The 22,253-nt window shown below is 35.6% G+C and overlaps 1 protein-coding gene and 1 long non-coding RNA gene across 2 annotated transcripts in view; both read left to right on the top strand.

Annotated features, from left to right (window-relative positions):
- The window catches only part of LOC136843676 (uncharacterized), a 162,102-nt gene extending 154,134 nt beyond the window's left edge, over positions 1-7,968 (top strand). Inside the window, exons 8-14 of the mRNA XM_067112238.1 lie at positions 127-312; positions 1,336-1,461; positions 2,215-2,361; positions 3,065-3,395; positions 4,114-4,356; positions 4,500-4,774; positions 6,667-7,968. Of these exons, the coding sequence (XP_066968339.1) occupies positions 127-312; positions 1,336-1,461; positions 2,215-2,361; positions 3,065-3,395; positions 4,114-4,356; positions 4,500-4,774; positions 6,667-6,672 (1,314 nt within the window). The 3' untranslated portion in view covers positions 6,673-7,968. The remainder of the gene's footprint in view (positions 1-126; positions 313-1,335; positions 1,462-2,214; positions 2,362-3,064; positions 3,396-4,113; positions 4,357-4,499; positions 4,775-6,666) is intronic.
- Positions 7,969-9,376: 1,408 nt separating this feature from the next.
- LOC136843675 (uncharacterized) lies at positions 9,377-22,247 on the top strand. The gene is made up of 4 exons (XR_010854644.1): positions 9,377-9,465; positions 18,159-18,253; positions 20,105-20,419; positions 21,744-22,247. It is a non-coding gene; the product is annotated as an uncharacterized lncRNA (long non-coding RNA).
- The last annotated feature ends 6 nt before the right edge of the window (positions 22,248-22,253 follow it).

Genomic DNA, 22,253 nt, shown 5'->3' with positions numbered 1-22,253 from the left:
TTCTCTGCTGTTACTGCAAAGTTCAGTACACGATATTTTTGCAAGAACCGAACAGATGTTGTTGTGCTTCATCTTTCTGGTCCCGCAATAGTTACAGGTATGTAATCATGTGTCCTCCCATTACAGGAAAGCCAGTTCTATCTGTATGCTCTTTATAACAAGAACAAACCAAAATCCGATGCTCTCATGTCGGAGTATGGGTCTGCCTTCTTCCGAGGAATGCAACTGGAACTTGAGGATCGTATGGATTTGGCATCCTACTTGCTGAAGCCAGTTCAACGAATGGGAAAATATGCTCTTATTTTGAAACAGGTTAGTATTTTTATGATGTATATAGTTGTTGCTTATGTAATACTGGATTAGGTTGTTCACAATTCAGAAATGTTTGAGGTTCATGGAAATTAAACTCATTTTTCTATATTCTGTTAACAAGACCAGCGTAAAAAAGCAATATAACTGATATATAAGATTAAGATTTCAAAAGATTTCATGCGATTGCTAATTGCTCTGAATTGTAATTTTTATGAACCTGTATGAAATGTTCTAATTTTTTCTGATGCATGAACTGAAAGGTTTAATATTCCCTCATGATACATCCTTTACAATTTTATGGAAGGTTCTCGGAGTTCTTAACGTCATGTACAGTCATAAATAAAATACAATCAACTTGAGGAATGTCATGAATAATATTTTGTTACAGTTGAATTCCATTTTCCCACACAAAAATGAGTTACTTAAGACATCAGTGTCTCAGGCGACAAGGTACTCTCATAATGGAAAGTACATGAGATATCTCCTGTGATATGTTATTATAATCACACACTTAAGGTGCATGTACCCTTTTCCATCACTAAATTCCCAATACCAGTTAATAATTTTTAAGGACAACTACACCACCTACTTTTCCAGGGCAACTCGAAACATATCGATACTTTATTTGTACAGTAACTTCACCGTCACTAAGTTAAATGAATATTTTGTACAGTATTGTGGTTCACACAATTTGAGTGCCTATTGATGGCACATTTAGGTATTATACAGTATATAATACAGTAGATTGTTTATTTTAGTGCACTGTACTATTTTCTGCTAGCCAGAAAATTTCTTGCTCAACATTTTTTTAGGAATACTAGTGCTTATGGCAGTGTCAATAATTTTCATTACTGTAAAGTAATTTTTTATTACTTAATTTTTGCATGTTTATTTGTTGCTTCCACCATATACTGTAAAGCATTCCTTTAAGAGGTTACTGGTAAATTTTTGTTTTCAATTTCAGTTACTGTTTTGAATAAACTCTTGTCAGCTTTGTACAAGTGAATGTTCTCTCCTTTCCAGCTGTTGAAGGAATGCAGCCGTGGAGATGAAAATTACGATGATCTGATGGGAGCACAAGAAATGGTTCAGTTCCAACTACGACATGGCAATGACTTGCTCGCAATGGATTCCTTGAGGGACTGTGATGTATGTATACTTATGATGTTAAAAAAAAAAAAGAATAAAACATTAGCATTAGATGATTAAATGGCCTTCTTTTTGTTTAGAGATATTTCTAAGTTTGCAGGTAAAAATGTTCTTTCTGGCATATAAGGGTTTTGGAGCGATTCTTCTGAGTTTTATAGTAATTGGTTTTTTTTATTGAATGACTATTTTAAGGATAAAGCAAGTTATTTTTTTTTAATTTGGGAGTTCCTCTGATATTATTTAAACACTTTTGCACTACAGTAATACACTATCTGAGGGATGATGTGCTTTCTGTAATCAAATTTAAAAATTTATCCTTGTAAAAGTGTCAGATTCTAAAACTTGAATTCACACCTTGTACCATTAGAAGATAAACTGATTATTGCAACAAGAAATGCTGTAATATAGCAATTACCTTAGATTTATTGAAATTCATGAACAATTATGCAAAACATTTTCCACTTGAATACCTGCTTTAAGATAGCAGTGACTTAAATTCACGGTGTTGTATGACAAAATACAATTTTCTAATTAAAGAAAATTTTGGTGATAAGTTTTAAGTCACTGTTATCTCTGTCATTTATTGGGACTGACTCAAGTATTATAAAGATTTTTGAAATAACATAATTCTAATTCAGCGTCAACACAACTCTTTTTTCTCATTATCAACTAATTTTTTATGTTATGATAATATCAAGCAGCGGTTACCCGTACTTAGTTACAAACTACAAGTAACATTGAACTTCTTTACAGGTAAACCTCAAGGAACAAGGTCGACTACTGAGACAAGGGGAGTTTGTCGTGTGGGAAGGAAGTAGAGCAAAAAAATCTGTCAGGCATGTGTTCCTATTTGAAGACTTGATCCTCTTCAGTAAGAGCAGACGGGATCCTGAGAAGAAGGTAGTTCATATATGATTGCTAAGAAATTCACAGTGGTGTGATTAAACTGTTGTATCATGAAAATCCACAATTATATAAATAAATTGTATTATTATTTGTAAAACAAAGACTTTGGAACACATGGACTGTCTTCCTCCTCAGTGTTTATGTAAACATTAAGGAGGAACACCGTTCAGGTGTACTTAAGTCTGTTTTCATATTTTACAAGTAATATAAAAGTAATACACTTGATTTATATATAATTGTTGATCTTTATTATATAAAATTTATGATTTTTGTTTTTTCTTAAATATTGTCTTGTTTAATTCGTCACGATACAAGTACTGTACATTACAAAATGTTTTTTTGCTTCATTTATATCTGTCCAATAGATTCAAATATAATTAAAGGAGCCGTATATTCTGAAACACAGTCTTCGACATATTAAATTCTTATTGCTCATTAACAGATGCATTTTAGAGACTTCATAGTTGCCTTATATGTTTGATCACTTGTAACTTGAAAGTGAAAAGGGGTGTATAAGAATTTCTGTGTGAATAGTTTCATATAAAACCTGGAATAGCAACCGTAAATTCTCTTGACCATAAACAAAGTTGTTTCGTATCTAAAGAATACTTTTTTGAGACGTTCAGATATCCTTTAGCTGAAATAGAATGTAGTCTTCATCTTTTAGTAATGATATGATTTTGTTTATATTTTTCAGACCCTGGATATATTTCAGTATAAGCATAGTATGAAGATGACAGATATAGGTTTAACAGAACAAGTTGGAGACAGCTCTACCAAATTTGAAATATGGTTCAGAAAGAGAAAGCCTTCAGACACTTACCTCCTCCAAGCTCCCAATGCAGAAGTCAAGGAATCTTGGACTGAAGAAATTTCTAAGTTGTTGTGGCGCCAAGCCCTGCGGAACAGAACGATGAGGTTACATGAGATGTCATCAATGGGAATTGGAAACAAGCCTTGCTTGGATATAAGACCAAGTGAAGATCAGATCAGTGATAGGTCAATCAGCATTAACCAGTTGAATAAAGGTACTCCAGCTCTTATTTTTATGACGTTCTTAGTACAGGTATACAGTACTGTAATACAGTAACAACTCAACTTACCGGACTTCTCTACTTATCATCTACATTATTAGTGGTTTTTTTTTGGGGGGGGAGCTACCATTTTAGAAGTCATACATTTTTTTTAGTCTCTTAAATGAATGTTGAGTGTAAAGTACAGGTTAGTTTAGATTAGGAATTATGTGGAATTGCAGTTAGCTGTAAGATATCTAGAAAATATTTAATTGCAGGCCATCATGTAAGGTCTTGTAACTTATCAGAAAGCCAGAACCTTAATGTGTCTGTTAAGTCGAGGTGCTACAGTATGCAGACTGTACTGCAGAATGAAAGACATTGTACTGTAATTTTTAGGAAAATTTTCAATACTGTAATACAGAAGTTTAAAAATTGAAGAAATTAATCATAAGGTTGTACTGTATTTATAGTACAAGTATGCATATTGCAATATAGTAGTATGCATATTACAGTATAGTAATATGCAGTACAGTAAGTGTATTACAGTACTGCAATGTGCATACTGTACTGCAAAATGAAAGAAATTGCACTGTAATTGTTAGGAACATTTGACTATTATAATTCATAGGTTAAAAGGATGTAGAAACTAATTATAGAGGCAGTACTTAAAGTAAGTCCCCTGTTATATGTAATTCCCCAAATAGTCCATACCTGTTGCATTCTATTACAGCACCACGTCTTCGCACTGGATCAATTTCGACAATCGGTGAAACTAACGGAGTAGGAAAACGACCCCATTCCATAATCTCTGTGAGTTCATCCTCAGCCTCATCATCAGCTTCCTCAGCCTCCTCGGTTCATTCCTCAGCTGTCTGTCCAACTTACGTTGGGACTCTGAATTTGGGGTTTGAACCTGGAGATTCCCCACGAGCTTTGCATCGTTCAGTTACCCGTACCAGTCAATGCTCTGCAGGTATGTATTCAGTACATTTGAATATACTAATATGACTGATGAAGAATACTTTCGAATTGTATCCTACGGCAGTGCGTGATTATAATTTTTCTTATCTATGTGCTTGGTTTTGAGTGCATCTTTTTTTTATTTTTAATTTTCAGAGAGTGGAATCTTAGCGGACATGTACTCTGGTGGAGATGAAGATTCCCAGTCACATCGCAGAGTTGAGAGGTCTAATTCAACTGTAACAACACTTTCAGTGGATTCTGCCCTTTCGCCAGTTTCTTCAACTTCGCCTATCTCGCCTACTTCCCTTACCTTACCTTCTTCTTTCACTACTATTTCAAATGTAAAGCCTTCTGATGTCATTTATGAAGCCCCTCCAGCACAATCAGTGCCTAAAGAGTCTCCTGCCAAGACACTTCTTACAACAGAGGTTAGTTTCAGGTAGAGGAATATTATTTTTAAGGCACTATATGTCTTCTGTTCTGGGGAAACCTGGGTTAGAACAACTGAAAATATGCTTCTGTCAGGGTTAAGAAAAGAAAGAGAAAAACTCTAAAGATACACTTCTCAGGTGATAAATTGTGACTGGACTTTGTTTAATTTTTGTTATTAACTCTTAAAGAGAGTGAAAAACTGATGAATATAAAAAGATTGACTGAAGACCTCCAGCTGATTAGGTTCATGTCTTATCTGCAATCCCATTCGGTCTCCTCCTCGCTCTGCTCATCAGCAGATGTATGTAGTCGATCGCTTCCAGGTGACCTCGTCTTTTCAGTAGTTTCTTCTTACTTGTTTATACTTTTCTTCAGATTTATTATTTTTATTTTATTTTTTTTTAGTTTTCTTTTTTTAAGATTTTTGCCAGTTCATCAGCTGCATCAGTTTGTAGGAATTTTGCTATACAATCAGGACATAAGTTTTTCCAACAATTATTCGTTGGTGCCTCAGACAGTCAGCTTTACCAAGTCAGTCACAGTGTTAGTCTCTTGACTTTAAATACTTCACTATCACATGGTTCACTATGCTTTGGAGGTTAAAGATTGTCTTACATTATGGGTATAATGTAGTGGCTCTTGAATACCTATTGATGAGTTGGTCTGATGTTAAAACAAAAGAAAAGTTGTTTTGGGGAGGTGAAAAAATCCTCGATGGTTTGGTTGCCACTTCTGATCTGAAATTGAACAACAGCATTTTAAATTATTAGAAGGACCTATGTCACAGGTACCGATAAAACATTTATCAGTACCCTTAAGACCATATGAACGTTATTTGATAAGTTTTAAAAAGTTCCAGTGTCCACATTAACAATTGCTCTCGTGGATTAAATGTAGTGATGAGCTACTCTATGAATGTATATTGAAATAATCATTTACTACTTGGTCACTAGAACCTTTTTCTTGCTGAGCTTTCATGTTGTGGCGATTACAGTGTGACTGCTTTAGAAATCCTTCTGAGTTTGTCTGTCTTGGGACATGTTCATGTAAAAGTGCACTTTTTCTGGTGATAAACAACTCATTCATTCACAGCTTCAGTTTTTTTCCAGTATGTCACTTACTACATCATGATCCCCAGCTGTGATCTAGCTGACAGGACCAATTCATCAGCTCATCAATTTCATCCTCTTTTCTCGTAATGAATTTGGTAACCAATTCATTGGTGCTAAATCCATGACTACGAGCCACAGCACATTCTTACATCTCACCTTGTTGAGTACTTTCATTTGAGGCCATTGATTATTTTTTCATGCAGAGTCCACGTAGGGGGTATTGATGTAGGGGCATTGTATGATGTACTGTTGTGTGTGTGTGTGTTTTATCTTCATTGTAACTATATTTTCCACCTGTTCGTCAAACCTCTACTTTGTCCCCGTCCAACTTTTACCTCTCAGTTAAGGCCAAATTAATTGAGCCAACCAAAAAAGTCTAGAGAATTAACTTTGCAGTCTGCTGGAACCTACTCCATAATAATGGTGGTTCTTTGATATTGCAGTATTGTTTTGATGCATTTATTGAAAAAAGCAAGTTTAATGTTTAATATATATATACAGTACATATGAAAAGCTTCATTGACAAGGAGTTTGTTGATTTGAGAAAGTCTAGTAAAGATGGTAATACTTGTACAGTACTGTGCTTATTGTTTTTGATGCATATTTTTTGGAAAAAATTTAGATATACATACTGTATATAATCAATTTTACTCGTCTGAATTTTTTTCGTAAGATTAGATTCAGTACAAGTACTTATACTATTATGATTGTAAATTAGTTTCTGTGACACTGTAAAGTTAAAGTGTGATATTAATTAGTTCTTTCATTTTTTTCAGGTTTAGTAAGGAGGAACAAAGGCCAAAAATTCAGAAGCAAAATTGAACAAAGTCGTTAGGGTTACTATGTATTTATTGATAGCTCATATGTACAAAGATTATATCTGTTATAATAATTATATTATATTAGCGATTATATTTTGTAAATACATTGGCAGTGAAGCATATATTTTTAGTCACCAACTTGTCATAGCAAGACCCACCAGCGCTTAAATTGCTAAGTCGGCTTTTATATATGTAGAGTAGTGATGCCAAATTTTCCCTTATTACCTTACCATAACTACAGTATTTTATTATGAGTTTACATATATATACACAAGTCATATGGTACCTGCTTGTGATGCTCCTATATCATGAATTGGTCTGGTGATTTCCAGAATAACTTAACTCGACTGTCTTCCATATAGCACCATGTAGTGTGACGTAGATCTTTTGGACCGTTCTTCAGGAAACGTATAAATAGTATCAAGAGACATCACAATTCATTAGGTGAATTGCTGTTGTCGGATCCGTAGTGTTTATGGTGCTATGCTGTGTTACTAAGACTTTTTTCCCCCCTTTTCTGGCTTCGTATTATTTATATACAAAGTTAATTCTGCTTTGTATTAACACATTTACTGACATGTTATAGTTCAGTTCAATCTTCAGCAGTTTTGAACAGTTTAGTTCCTATAAGTGTTAGGAATGTGTAAAGGCATTTTCTTTAGTTTTGTATCTACAGCAGTTGCTACATGTCAGCTGATACATGTTGCTGTACAATTTTTAAAATATCTTACAATTCTGAGCTTTAATTGCAATCTTCATGATCAGTTTCAATGCAGTGATCAAGATCAAATGCTGGAATCTTGTAATTATGTTAGTTTTTGAGTCAGTATAAAACAAGAAATTAAAATATTTTCTAATGTATAATAGTTATCTAACTTGGTTGTCCTGTTTTTCACTGCTGTTCCCAATTTTAGTGATTGACTGCATGACATCCCACACTGTACCTTGCATCTTGTAAATATATTTTATTTTGATATTTTGTGTAAAACTTATATACTATGATATCGACACTGATGAAATTTTTTTCATGTCAGTCATTGTATGCAACACAAACTTTGAGAGTACTTTTCTTGAATGTTTATGCAACAAAAACATTTTACTGTGCCACAGTTTCAGTTGATCCGTGTTTACATGTACTATATTTCTACTGTACCATAGTTTCCAACCTGTTTATATTTTTTCTACTTCTTGTAAATAAAAATTGTTTTCTTTTATGATTATTCTTTTCCACTGTCACTAAATAAAGTCTTATAATTATGGCAGTATTTCATTTGAGTATGCTACCTTAAACATTCAACTTTTTCCAAGTACGTATTGAATTGTTAAAATATTATTTACTATGTTAAGAGGAAATTCCACTATAGCTGTAAAGTGAACATTGTCCAACTTGTCTTAGGAACCTCATGGTCTTGGTAAACATAAGCTGATTCTTATAATTAACGTTGGTCTGTGTGTCATGTCTATATAATTCATTTCCACATGTTAACATGAAGTCAGGTAGCCAACCCCACCTCTCCAATGGAAGGAGTTCAGAACAGAAGGCAATGTGCTTTAGAATGTTTAAATCTTCATTTTGAAAACATATTGATAACTCAGTTCTGTAGATTTGGACTTTCGTAAAGAAAGCACTCTTTAAAATATGGATGAATTTCCTGACCTAATTTCAACAACCATTACTGCAAAGGTGCAAATACCTAAGACACTGAGGAACTTAGCAGTATTAGATAATGAATTTTAAAACGTAGTGATAAACAGATTGTCACCTAACACGAAGACAGTATTCAAAAAATATTCAAATGATAGGTTGAAGTAATTTGGTATTTAAGTGACAGGTTGAAATAATTGTGCAATCTGAAAAAATAACTACTATAGCATATTATTTACTGAATAAGTTGTAATCTTTAATTAATAACAGGCTCAAATTGATAATAAATCCCCACTTGGGGGTTACTCTCATCCTAACTTAGTTTCAGTGACAACCTGTTAAAGCAAGAAATGAACATAACTAATATTACTTAAGTTAAAGAATAGGAAACCTACTGCAATACACCACTGAAAGTTTAACTAATTGTTGTTTAAGGGTTAAGTAAGTCATGATGCAAAAAGGACTGGAATGGAAACTTTTGGGTATACGACATCCAAATTGTTTAGTAAGTGCCTTAAGAATTAAAAAGAAGAAATTGAAGATCTCAAAATTTAATGTCATAGAAAAGCCAGTTATTCAAGAAAATTACAACAGAAATAAGAGGCCCACCTAATTAACTGTGCTTGGATAAGAGGACTTCCAAAATAAGCCCAGATAATGAATTGTATGATTTGACTTAGATTAAAAAACAAATTGGAACTTGTCCTATCTTAAAGGCTACTTAAGAGTCGTTGCATAAAATACGTTATATGTCACAAAGTTTACTCCCCAAAATCATTATAAACTACAGACTGAGAGATATCCTTTTTATACGGTGTTTGGTAAAAGGGGCATTAACCAGGGACGATGTACACACGAAATTTCAAAAGAATAAAAAATCAAACGCTTTCTTGGTGTCTGGAAAAAGGTGATCATAGATGGCCCCACATGTCTTCCAAGGACACAAAACAACGAATGGATAACACCATCTTTCTTATGTCCCTGCTTTAGTTTAGGCGACTTGTTTTACTACCACCTCGTTAACAACTTAGTTTGTTCTCTGAATTTCAGTGTGCAAAGAGACTGAGATGTTATACGTGGCTTGGAATTCTCCAAGAGGATTTATGAAGGTTTGTCATGAGTTTGGTTTTAGTGATTTTACTTTAGCGTCCAGGTAGTGTGTGAAGTTGTGGAAGGCAAGATTTGCTTTTGCTGAAGTGGGCTAGGCGGCTACTTTGTTTGATTAACTCTATTTTTCGCGTGTGAAAGAGCGAGATGTACAGTTTTTGAATTTGTGACTTGCTAGGAGAAAAGTGTCAGTTTAACCGACTTGGGTTATCTTTGAAGTAGGTTTTTCTTTGGTTGGTTTTTGCCGAGCTATTAACGTCCGGACAAATTTGATCGAATAAAAATTATGAATTTGATGGAATTTAAATTTTTTCTCGGGCGTTTAGTAAATGCCACGTATTTCTGTCAGGTCATTAGCATTTTTTAGCTAATGTAACCCGTAGACTGAGGAAAGATTTCGCTTATGAGATTCAAATGAAGCTTGACGGCCAAAATGCCTTAAAAGGCCGGTTGCAAGTTCAGTAGTATAGGCACCAAATGTAAATTTGCGTATTACATCGGTAAATGGCTAGCTTTAGACAGAGTAGCTATAGTGCTTTATGGCGAAGGGTGAAAATATTGACTCGGGTGATGAATTTAAGCACGAAGTACCATAATTGCTTCCTTTTCAGTCTGTCGAAGAGGTCCTACAATTTTGACGTAGACCGGTAAGACTGGTTTAGTTGAGTAACTGTGGAGTATACTCAGCCAAGATAAAGGTTGTTTTTAACATAACTGTGCTGTGAAGGTTGCTTTAGTTTTATGTTCAGCTTGATAGTACTATAAGCCTAATCGCAAGTTTTGTTAGCTTGTCAAATGGATTTTTAACTTTCACGAAATTTGCAGGACCAGTTTATAGTAGCGTAACAGTCGATAGTTGTTTAAAACTAGTTTGAATTTACTGCAAGTAAACATGTTAGCCAATGCTACCCATATTGGCCAATAACCGTTTGTAATACGAGGCCACATTCCAAATTTAGCATAGGCCTTTGAAAGTAACTTTCTTCTGGTTAACTTTAATAATTATATACCGGTTATATTAGCACAGTTTTATGAAATCTATTGGAATCTGTTAAAGCAACCTTCCCCCACTTTGTGGAGCGTGTGGAGTTCCGAAATTTATAAAATTTAAAGTTCTCTAACTCGTCTCAGATTACTGCTTCCAAATTTTAGTAACAAACTTTTAAGGATTTTTATTAGCACATTACTGTATCCTTGACGGGATCGAGACCATGTGATATTCCAATATTTGTATGGAGATTTATTAATCATGAAGTGGCGAGGAATAATTTATATGGAGATTTATTAATCATGAAGTGGCGAGGAATAATTTATATGGAGATTTATTAATCATGAAGTGGCGAGGAATTGTGAAGTCTGAATTAGTTAGGAACATACATTTATGGTTAATTCCATGAATATTTGCTTAGTTATGGTGACGCATCGGTGTTGAGAAATTTTTTCATACATTTTTATATATTAACCGTCGCTGATTTTAGGGTGCAGGAATTTTATCGAATTCAGATATAAATTATGTAGAGGTTTGGGAGGGGACTAGTTTCATCGAAATCTCGATTTTTAGATATATAGAATTAGCAGTTAGTCCGGCTAGGTATTTGAGCCTTCCTTGCCCATGAATTAGTTTAAGTTTTTAGGCAAAATTGAGTTGTTAGCTTAGTTTCAGTAGACATTTGAGTAATTTGCAGAGTTTTTTTTTTTTGTAATTCCCTTGGACTTTTTTACATGGTATTTTATAAGATTTTATCGGCTAATAGCTTTTTCAGTGGGTATTTTTGTAATTTATAGAACGAGTAGTTTAATTTTCACTCAAATTTCCGTGGCAGTTTTTCCATGGTTAAAAGTGGCAAAGTTAATTTTTTTTTTTTTGTGGGAAATACTTTTTTTGAAACTGTATAGGATCAGAATCGGGAAAGGTCATCGAATGTTTGGATGTTCAAGATTAGGTGTATGCGATAACTCTAATTAACGTATGTCAGAAATGGAATTTCTACAGTAGACTTATTAGCAAAAAGTCAAATCTGAATTTTTATGAAGACTTGTGAGGATTGAGGGAAGTTGAGAATGCTTCAGGCAGCTAAAATATTTTGTTTGTGGTTAACACTTGCTTAAATTGTTTTTGCAGTATATGAAATTTTACAGAATTTAAGGTCTCAAGTTTACTCATTTTAATTCCCTTGTTCAGCGAAGACATTCTACAAAACTCCCATTTTTTTGTGGTCGTGGCAGTAGTGAGACTCTAAAAATGAATTTAAAGTATAAAAGGACAAACTGCAAGAAAAGCAGTCAAAAATTACTGCACTTCTTTCTGATGGCAATTCTAAAATGAAGGCAATACAGAATTTTATTTTTAAAGCATCGGTTTTGTTTTAACAGTTGATAATTTTGTCAATTTCTGATTTCTCTGAAAGTCTTAATTACTCTGATGTACAGTCTGCTTCACGGGAGTTGAGACGAATTACCACCGATGGAGAAATATGGTAACTCTGAAGTAGTAGCAGTTCCTGGATATGCAGTTTGAATCCTTGCGCATAGACCTTTTGTAAGGAAGGCGCCGATTGGTAAACTCTAATGATTTCTACATATGGTTATAGCATATTAGTTTCGCTGATTTTGAGATGTAGCTACCAAAATACGTAATTAACATGATTACTGAACATACTCTCTCATCCTGCATGTAAAATGAAAAATCACAGCTCGGTGAATAACATCCTGAAATTCGTTGTAATGAATTTGTAAAGTGTGTGTGAAGGGATAAAAGTTCTCTCATTTCGCTCATTATAGCATATTCTAAACTTATAAATGATAGGATTTTGACTGCCATTCCCGTCCTTATTGCGAAATCGGCTACGCGTTAGCGAGTTGGATACAGTCTTTGCGAAGGGTTTGTCATGGTGAGGTTATTAGAGGTTATCTAGAAACATAACCGTAATGAGCCAAACTGTAGTGTATCTTATAATAATGATACTACTACTACTACTACTACTACTACTACTACTACTACTACTACTACTACTAGCAGACTTCAAATTGTCATCGGGCAGCATTTCACCAGAGAATACAATTTGTCTGTTACAATTAAAAAAATAAGAAAAATTTTAATGAATGCCTAGGAAAAATCATATCAACCGAAATACTAAAAGGTGATATTTCAAAATATGATGAGTAAGATATTAGTGTGATTATAACCAATGGTCAGTGTGTGTGATTATAACCAATGGTCAGTGTGTGTGATTATAACCAATGGTCAGAGTGTGTGATGTTTTTCTTCCTTTCCAGGTGAGGGGGGTATTGTTTAACTAGGTAATTAAGGAGCGGTCTTGTTACTGGGTGTCAAGATGTTCAGGTTATTTAGCTGTCTTATGATAATGTTATATCATTCGGGTAAGTTTTTAGATAACAAATAACTTATCGGCGAATTATGACTTCAGATTAGATAGTTCAATCTCAAAGGGAGTGAACTTGTTTTATAAGAGATGAGCTGGTAATCACGGGTCAAAGCTGAGCCATTTGTATCTAGATCACGGAATGGAAAGACGCAATGAAAGCCTCGCTTTGCTGGGGGTGATCGTCGGAATGAGCGAAAGTGGTGTCCCCCCGACGTAAATTGCAGCAGAGGTTGGACTTTCCAGAGCCACTGTTTATCGCTGGCTCAAGAGGTGGCAAGAGGAGCATACTGTTGAAGATCGGCCTAGACCAGGTCCGTCAAGGATAACCACGGCAGCTGAGGACCAAAGAATTGTAGAAGACGTGCTGACACACCCATTTAACAACGCAGTCGCCACAGGGATCGGCTGCAGCTCCCTGTGTCGGCCAGTTTGATCAGACGTCGATTACATGACAATGAAATTCATCATAGGATACCAGCCAAAAAACAGAAGTTCGAAGACATCGGCAGCTTCGACTGCAATTTTCCCTGCAATACTTCGACGAAGGATTGGACTACTGGTCTAGTTGTTTTCTCCGACGAGAAAAAATTTGCATCAACATCCCACGGTAAAATTCATTGCTGGAGAGAAATAACACCAGGTAAAATACGCAGTTTTTAGTTTTATTCATTGCTGTATAAATTTTGTAGGCATAACTATGTAATTATTGAGTGCTAGATGAATTAGAACTTATTTCAACAGGTCTACATGATTTTCTATTTCCCTGATTTATAGGTCTATACTGAATTTTGGAAGTTAATAAATTTGAGTTTTTTTTATTAAATAATGCATTAATATAGTCCCCTAAATATTTCACCTCCCTCATTTCGGCCCCTCTCTTCCTCTACACTTCCCTTTCACCTGGATTGCAGCACTACGAACCCTTCACCTGTCAGTGATTACCCCCGATGGGATTTGATACTTTTTTGTACTGTAAACAACTGTCCGTGTTCAGAATAATTAAGCAATTGTTTGAAATTGCGTCTAGGAGCTTAAAAATCATAAACGCGATTATGAACTTTTATAAACCTTTCAAGAAAACTTAATTTATATTTCACTTTTAACAGATATAACCGGGACAACGTTTACGAAGAAGCACGAAGCGGCTACGTAACTGCGAACGTTTGGCTGTTGTTGTTTTAGATTTAGCTGGCCTTGTGCCAGCACGGGCTCTTGCTTCTAGAGCAGCCCGTAATTTGGCGCTGGATCTTTCTTCATGGATTTGGGGAGGTGACCCAGATAGAGGGTAGATTTACGGCAGACCAATATATAGAGATCCTCGAAGAAGTAATGCTGCCTTCTGTTCGTCAGTATGCCTTGCCCTATCCAGAGAGGATATTTATGCAGGACAATTGTCCTATACACAAGGCCAGAGTATGAACCTGTGGTTTCAGGAACGTCGCATCGATCTTCTTGACTGGCCGAGCCGTAGTTGATCTAAACCCGATAGAAAATGTATGGGCCAATATCATAAATGCATGGGAGCCTGCAGAAGAAAGAACATCGCAACAGCTCATGCGCCATATGCAGAACGAGTGGGAAGTTTTAAAGAGGACACCACAGGTCATCTAGAACCATATCGCATCCGTCCCAGAGAGACTTCGCAGCGTGGTAGAGCAGAACGGTGGCTGGGGTTAACTGCCACCTGTAATAATCAAATGTTTTTGCTTTGTTTAATAAAAAGGTTTTTCATAAAATGTCCACCAGATGTATTTGATTTTCCCATATTCACATCTAAGAACAAGAAATACTTATAAATGATTTCTTTATGATTAGGTTCTACAAATACGAGAACAAAAGAAATATGGTGACAAACTGTTGATATTCATATTCTAATTCGCTAGGGACATAGAAATGTATCTGTAAACAAAAAATATATCCGTAAACAAATCAAATAGAAATTTCATTTTGGAAAATGATTGCATTCAATACATTCATATAAGTTTTACGTATGACATGATTTGGTAGTGATATTCTAATGGGCTCCAAACTGCATTTGCATGTGCAGAAAACATTTCACGGGTGTATGGTGAAGCATCTTGTGCACTAAAAAATTAAAAATATTTCTTGAATCCTAATATTTCCAGATGTTAGCATTATCCTCAGCATAAATCAGACCTTTCCGTTTCTAACAATATGAAATCCTAATGCACAGTAATCACATGAGTTTTTCAAAAGAAAAAAAACGGGCTTAAAAAGAGGAAGTTAGGAATTAGTAAGGGATCTTGGTAAAGATCTTGTAATCCAAAATACAACATACTGTAGAATGAAAGTTATAAGCATGTGAAAGATGTAATATATCAGAACTTTCATCACCAATAAAAGACAAGAAAAAGAGGGTGCATGAATAAAAGTAACTTCATGTGAGAACATAGCCCCTTTAATCCTTGATTAAAGAAATAAGATCTAGCACGATTGAAGATATTTTATCAAATCACTCTTCTATAAAATAAATTTTACTTTTTACATCAGATCTCTACAACCATAATGAAGGAATGTGATAGTTTACAAAGCAATGGCGAGATAGGCGATTCTACCCTACATTCTTCCCTCAGCAGACAAATTTACAGTGCTTTATAATTATGCACTCCAATATTTCGTCCTCTATAATCTAAATAGTTACGATTAGCAGTAACGATTCACCACGAATTATGTCTTGTTAGAAACGAATCAATTTCTCTCTGTAAGCAAAAGCGTTTAATAATCGTTGGGGTCCGTTGGTGGATGATAATCGAAGTGTTATAATGGTAGATCAACTATACTTGGGGTGGTGTTATTACAGTTACGATTTCTATATAAGATCTTCATCCTGAGCTGCCTTTACTGAAAATGCAATGAAAACCTTACGTGGAATGGTGTGCACTAACCGTTCGCAAAGAAGGCCTAGCCAACTCGCGAAAGCATAGTCGACTGGGTCATAAGGATGTGAATGGCAGTCAAAATCCTAATTTATACGTTTAGAATGTTATAACGAGCGAAATGAGAATTTTATCGCTTCACACACCCGCACAAATACTTTACAAATTCATTATAACGAATTTCAGGATGTTCACCGAGCTGTGGTTGTTCATTTTACATGCAGAATGAGAGAATATGTTCAGTAATCTTAATTACGTATTTTGGTAGCTGTATCTCAAAATCAGCGAAACTAATATGCTATAACTATGTAGAATTCAGAGAAGAGTTTACCAATCAGCGGCTTCCTTACAAAACGTCTATTCGCAAGGATTCATAAACTGCATATCCAGGAACTACTGCTACTTCAGAGAGTTACCATATTTCTCCATCGGTGGTAATTCGTCTCAACTCCCGTGAAGCTGGCTGTACGTTCAGCTTAAATGTCAGGGCTAAGGTATTCACTTAGTTACTACATCGGTTTACGTTATGCAAATCAGATTTTCATATGCGGAATAATGGCACTATTTTAGTTTTCCTCCCTAAGTCTTGTAATTTTGGTGTCTAAATAAATTTCAGCAGTAAATATCATTACATTGTCTTGTGTGTCACGTGTCTTTGTATCAGTATTTTGAAAGTGGAATTCATCTCTTTTCATCGCCCCCTATTTTCAAGGGTACATAAGGACCTCTCATTAAGAGACACTTGTGTTTGTTGAACTTCAGTCTGGTTTTTTGACTTGAGGGTAGATAATGCCTCTTCGGTTTTATTAAAGCGAATAGTTTGATCATATTGACTGGAAGATGAGTTTTCTTACTATAACCAATGATATCGGTGTCACTGTTTTCTGGGGGCCTTTTAATATTTTCTTATATTCAGGCTTTTGGTTAGTTTTCATTTTCAAACCATGTAATTAAGCTTCCAGTTTGAATTTTTGTGCTGCAGGAATCTTCCCTAATTTTGTTCCAATATTTTAGGCAGCCTTCTTGAGTGGTATAACTTTACAAGTTGAGTAATTGATCTTGTTTCTGAAGGCTGCATGTTGGTTTTATTTCATGAACTCGATTGTATAGGTTATTACGTTTGGTTTAGTGGTCGTATCGGTTTTAGGCAGTCCATAGGCCTAATTTTCCTTAACACCCTATCACACTTCTGGCCCCTCCCTTTGGCAAGGCGCGTGAACAAACCAATGATAATCTAGTGATGCTCCTAGTTCTGTAGCACTGAAATGTTGATATCCATCTGACTACATTGAGCCTCTATGACCAGAATGACTAAGCACGTGGTGTATTAATGTTAGTGGCAATAATACGTTCAAATTTATACAGTTACTATGGCGAACTGTGAGTGCATTGCAGTTGCTTCAAAATAGAATGTTTCAATATGTAGTGGTCATAAGTTCTGATTTATATTTTTTCCTTGATTGTCATTAGGCGATAGCTTTGACATCGTACTAGATTTTGCATGTATCACTGTACCTGAAATGTTAAAATATGCTAAAAAGTTTTGATATTACGTGAATATTTTTTCCACATGCAGTTGATGAAATGTTATTGGTGGACATTGCCTATGTGAAACGGCTCTGGTAGTTTGGCATAATTTTTTTCTAGTGAATATTTTGTTCCAAGCTCGCTTTTGCTGGTTTTTGAAGTGTACTTTTTCCCTTTTTGGGTTCCCGTGCCAAACACAATGTTAAGGTCTTGCCTGCATATTTGCTATGTACAAGACAGTTGTAAATTTTTTGTAGGCCTCTCAGCCGGTTCATTTTGTTATTACATTAAATTTTTACCTTGTATGAGAAGCCTTTTGAAGATAATTTATTCTGGATATTTTTGCTTAGACTGGAAAACTAATGCTCTTACTGTTATGGAAAGGTTTCGGAAATGTTGCAAGGAAATTGGTTTTGTGAAGTCTGTGAAGACAAACCACGTATAAGTTCCGTTTGGAAAAGAAACGGGTGTACAGGTAATTAAAAACTGAAAGGTTTTAAGGGCTTCTCAGGTCCTGTGATTTTGGTGACTAGCTGTTGCAACATTGCATAACTCTGATGTGACTCGAGCATTCGGTACTGGTCATATTAGGTTATTTTTGTACTAGACTTAAAGCTAAGGAGGACAGATTCGTCATTAACTAATAGTTTTTTCTCAATGGTTAATTTCTCTACATAGTTGCAAGATAACTGGCCTTGTTTGTTGCTGAACCAAGTGAATTCGAGAGAGCTTCAAATTGCAAGTTCTAGCTAGTTTTTAATGAAATTAGATCCCCCTTCTTAGTGTCACAAGCTACTAAAACAGTGAATCAGCGTTGAAAGTTTATTTGCAATCTTACATTCACTGGTTACGTAAACTTAACCTGACATATCACTGTTTTTACAGGTACTAACGTGCTGGGGATACGAGGATTCTAAGGTTTGAGGACAAAATCAAGATCACGGATGGAGACTGAAAAGTAGACCAGTAATTAGATGGGAGTAAGTTGATTTTTTTTTTTTTTTTTAGTGAAAGCTTTGGTGGAGATTATGCTGAACTTGAAGCTTTCCTCTTCCCTCAAATATCCCTAGATGAAATTTTGACTTTTCAAATTGATAATTTTTTTAAGTCTGCAATTTTTGTGGTATATAATAAACGCTGGAGCTGTTTCATCAACTCAGTTTTGTGTGGTTTTTAGACAATTGCTTTTATGGTAGTAAGATAGAAGTTTCAAGTTTTCGTTTGTGATGAATATTGTTCTTTAAAGTGGTTTTTAGTGTTAAATTGTGAACTCGCCGAGAATAATCTAGGATCTTAAGGTTTTCTATAGTAGGCGAGAATGCCCTGATCTCATTTGTGCATTTTGATACTGAATTAGATTTGGTCCTGGCCTAAATGTAATGAACGTGGATTTCGTTTGACATGTTGGAAAGTGTGTGAGCGCGCGTGCGTGCGTGCATGTGTGCGCGCGCTGATAACCATCTGTAGTCCTTCAGAGGAAGGGTCGTCCTCTGAACTGATCGCCACAGTGAGTGTTAAGACACTCTTCGTTAATGAGTTTGCTGTCTTGGTTAAGGTTATTCCGGATACTGTGGTAGCAACGGGAAGCGATCTTCTGGCTTGCCTTATGGGCATTTCCTGTCAAACGAGATAGCTGACAACCTGAGCGAGTTGCCGACTCGAATTCTAAAAAGATATGCTCTTTGTTCAACATTATGGAACATGCTATAGCAGTTATCTTTGAATGGAGGGGCCTTCAATAGTTTGTGCTGTATGCTCTTTCGGCTCTTAAAGATTTCAGAACGTCAAATTTATATACGTAGTTTTCCTGTTCTGATTAGTCAAAGGTTCCGAATACTACACGAGTTCTAATGCTGACTAAGAATGAGGCTATGCTTGAAGTGTAAATGAAGTTAGAATGGCTAGGGCGCCTTAATTTTCTTTTTTCAGTGAAAGGCTTCAGGTGGTGGCATAAACACATATTTCTTCTGATACGTTAAAGGTAACTAATACTACACTTGAGTTCCATTGTAGATTAAGAATGACGCTATGCAAGACGTGATCTCTGCTTGAAATGTTCTTGAAGTTAGAATGGCTAGTGAGCCTTAAATTATTCCTTTTTGTGGTAAATGTGGTAAGTTAAAGGTTACTAATATACACCATATTTCTAGTGTGACTAAGTTCCGTCCTCAAGACCAGACTTGTCTACAGACAAAGCAATTTGAACGATGCCAGACTCAACGCTTCTGTTTGCAGTACACGTCTGAAGTGTGTAGAACAGCGCTTTGATCAGACATCAGATTTTGTAACAACGCACACGACTGTCAGGCATACGAATGTGATATTGATGTAAGGAGCCAATGCATAATTTTATAATCATGCATTGTATTTGAAAAGCACGAATCACACTTACATTGAGTAATTATATATACATAAAATTATTTACTGGAATATAGAGATCGTAAACATATTGGAATCAAATGTAACCTTGATATCCATGGGAATATATATATATATTTTTAATTGTTAGATATTCTACATAATATTAGTCTAGTCCGTATACATAATCATTGGCTATATGGAGTTGCTGTTCTACATAATACATGTCTAGTCCGTATACATAATCATTTATATGGAGTAATGATGCATATTGTCCTTGATATTCAAGCATTAATATTTTAATTTCACATTTTCCTGTTATATTACTTGCATCGTTTTCCTCACTACTAATTATAATGGTAATTATATTTACAATTACCATTAAACACGGAAAACCAATTCTGGAGGTTGTAGGGTAGGTTTCTGAATGGCTTCTAATTCTACCCAATTAAAGTAAACCAAGGTACTTTCAGATTCGTCAGTCCAACTACACCACTAATTTCACAGTACAAGATACAAAGATACCGTTAAGCCCCTTCCACACGAGGAGCAAATGCATGACGGGCAGACAATTACCAATTGTGGGTGGATGGCGATCACGAGTGTAGATGACGATATAGACGAGGAAGCCACTGGTAAACCATCGAAGTACCCGTGCCCGTTGTTGAGGCACTAGATGGGCGCCTGACTGGAGACCACGTTGCCTGATACAACTTTGAATGCCCTCTGCCCTCTGGCCGGCGTGTGGTCCAAGTCATGGGTTCGCCTGCCTTGGACTGTTTGATCCGGTAAGTTTTAAGTTTTAAAGCGAGAGAATTAGGAGCAAAACCGAGTGCCCGTCGTCTCTCTCCCCCTCCCCCCACCCTCGTGTCGAGGGGTCTTTAGTTTCGTTATTCATAATGCCAGCAGTTCCGGCTATAAGCCATGCTGCAATTGTCGTAGTGTGCTCACTTCCACCCAGACTGACTGGCCAGTCACGGCCGTGGGGACAGCAGATTTTTTGTTTTACAGATTTGTTCAACATATTAAGTCTCCCCAAAGTCTGCTAGTGTGGACAGGGCTTAAGGATGAGGCTATGTAAGAGGTATTCTCTTCATGAAATGTTCTTTAAGTTAGAATGGGAAGTAGGCCTTAATTTTTTCGTTTTTTTCTTAATAGGCCTTTATTAATTTTTTCTTAAGGCTTCAGGTGGCGTTTTTTTTTCGTTTTCTTAATAGGCCTTTATTAATTTTTTCTTAAGGCTTCAGGTGGCGTTTTATCTATTTTCATGTTGTTAGGTTAAAAGTTCCTAATTCTACTCAAAAGTTCTGGTGTGTATTAAGAATGACGCTGTTAGGTTAAAAGTTCCTAATTCTACTCAAAAGTTCTGGTGTGTATTAAGAATGACGCTATGTAAGACGCGTTTTATGCTTGAAATGTTCTTAAGTTAGAATGGTTAGCGGTCCCTACTAACCTTTTTCTATATTTAGGCGTATTGCTCAGTATTGATAGGGCCCCTGACCCTCAAGGTTCACATTTTTAGGAAATAGGCGTTAAGAATGAGAATTTGATCATCAGAATAATTAACTTGAGCATAATCTTCTAGCTGATTGTTTTAAAAACTCTCATTAACCATGCCTTTGCGCACCTTGACAAACTTCCCAATTTTCAGTGAACTACTCTATTTATGGATTTTAATTTCAATTTACGTTGGTTGATTTTGGTTTTATGAAAATTAGGGTGTCTTGCCAAGCACCGGGGCACTTTCGGCAATTTAGCACTAAAGACAGTGAAGAGAGGGAATTGGAATAGTTGCACAGCAAGGAAGATTCAGTGAAAGGTGATCTGAAAGTTGGACATAAAGACCAGAGGAAGAAGTCGGGAATGAAGGACGTTAGACCCTGCACACATCCTTGATTAATGAAGTGCCCCGGCAGTACTTCCCTCTACGGATTATATCCGATGTTATCCGATGTTTTGTCATAGATCAAGTTCCTGCATTTGGATATATGGTTTGGCATTAGAACAATTTATTTTAGGAAAAATACGTAAAAATTTTGATGGGTATTTTAATGTAATTGTTAACCAAGAGACTATGTTTAAGTCAATGTATTTATAGAGCTTATTTTTCAGGATCGGAATGTGAGGGAAGCTGGTCAAACGTTTTAAACAAGAAACAAAATGTATCTAGAGTAAGTGCGTTGTATCTCTTTTAGGGGTTGATTTTAGACCAAATCTTAGGCAGCGTCCTGAGTACAATATTAAAACGAAATCGTGGACTTTGTCATAAAAGTTCAGGAGATTAGGATTGATTAAAGACTAGGAAGATCATTACCCAAATTAAGATTCTGTAGTATAGTCAATACCGTGGGCGAAGAAATATTTTTTTCAGATGTTTAATATTCACATTTTATCACGTACAACGTAAAGGTGGTACGCGTGGTCAACTAATTGTCGCTAGTCTTAGGTTATTATAACCAAATAAACGTTTGTTACTCCAATAACATTTTTCATTTCCTGGAGTCTTGAATGTGCTGAAGAACAGAACTTCAACAATGTGAAGTAAAAACGAGCTGCTAGTGTTTTATGGGTTTCAGCTATATGAAACAAATTCTTCGAGGAGGGATTTTTATGACGACGTAG

The sequence above is a fragment of the Macrobrachium rosenbergii genome, chromosome 12 (assembly GCF_040412425.1).
Source record: "Macrobrachium rosenbergii isolate ZJJX-2024 chromosome 12, ASM4041242v1, whole genome shotgun sequence".
NCBI classification, from domain to species: domain Eukaryota; kingdom Metazoa; phylum Arthropoda; class Malacostraca; order Decapoda; family Palaemonidae; genus Macrobrachium; species Macrobrachium rosenbergii.
The sequence above is the reverse complement of the archived record's forward strand: the minus strand, read 5'-3'. Positions and strand labels throughout refer to the sequence as shown.